The 419-nt window shown below is 68.7% G+C and overlaps 1 protein-coding gene across 1 annotated transcript in view; it reads right to left on the bottom strand.

Annotated features, from left to right (window-relative positions):
• Nucleotides 1–8: 8 nt before the first annotated feature.
• The window catches only part of ZC3H7B (zinc finger CCCH-type containing 7B), a 55,483-nt gene continuing 55,072 nt past the window's right edge, over nucleotides 9–419 (bottom strand). Inside the window, 1 exon segment of the mRNA XM_077757942.1 lies at nucleotides 9–324. Within this exon segment, the coding sequence (XP_077614068.1) occupies nucleotides 78–324 (247 nt within the window). The 3' untranslated portion in view covers nucleotides 9–77.

Here is a 419-nt window from a genome sequence, read left to right as displayed (position 1 = left end):
CCGGCCCTCCCACCAGGCCCTCTGTCCCCACCCCCGCCCCCTGACCCCAGGACTTCACCCGAGGCCCAGAACTGGCCCTACTCCCCAGCGACAGCGGCGGCAGCGGGGGCTTCTGGGGCGGCACCGGTGGTGTTCCCATCGTCTTGCAGCAAGAAGTTGTATTTGCCGAAGTCGTCGTCCCGTGGGCACAGAAGCATATCCTTGCGGGCCTTGGCCAGCTTCTGCTTCAGCACCTCACGCCGGTCCAGCCACTCGGTGAGCTCTTCCTGCCCGTGAGCGCAGCGGCACTTGTCCCCATCTGGGCAGGCCTTGCCCTTCTGGAGCCTGCGGGCGGCGGGAGGCTCACTGCCCAAGCCCGAGCCCTTCCCACCACGGGCTGCGGACCTTGGGCTGGCTGCTCTCCCCTCCCCCCCATCCAA

The sequence above is a fragment of the Crocuta crocuta genome, unplaced genomic scaffold (assembly GCF_008692635.1).
Source record: "Crocuta crocuta isolate KB4526 unplaced genomic scaffold, BGI_CrCroc_1.0 scaffold143, whole genome shotgun sequence".
Classification (NCBI taxonomy): Eukaryota; Metazoa; Chordata; class Mammalia; order Carnivora; family Hyaenidae; genus Crocuta; species Crocuta crocuta.
This window is presented reverse-complemented; position numbering and strand designations above follow the sequence as displayed.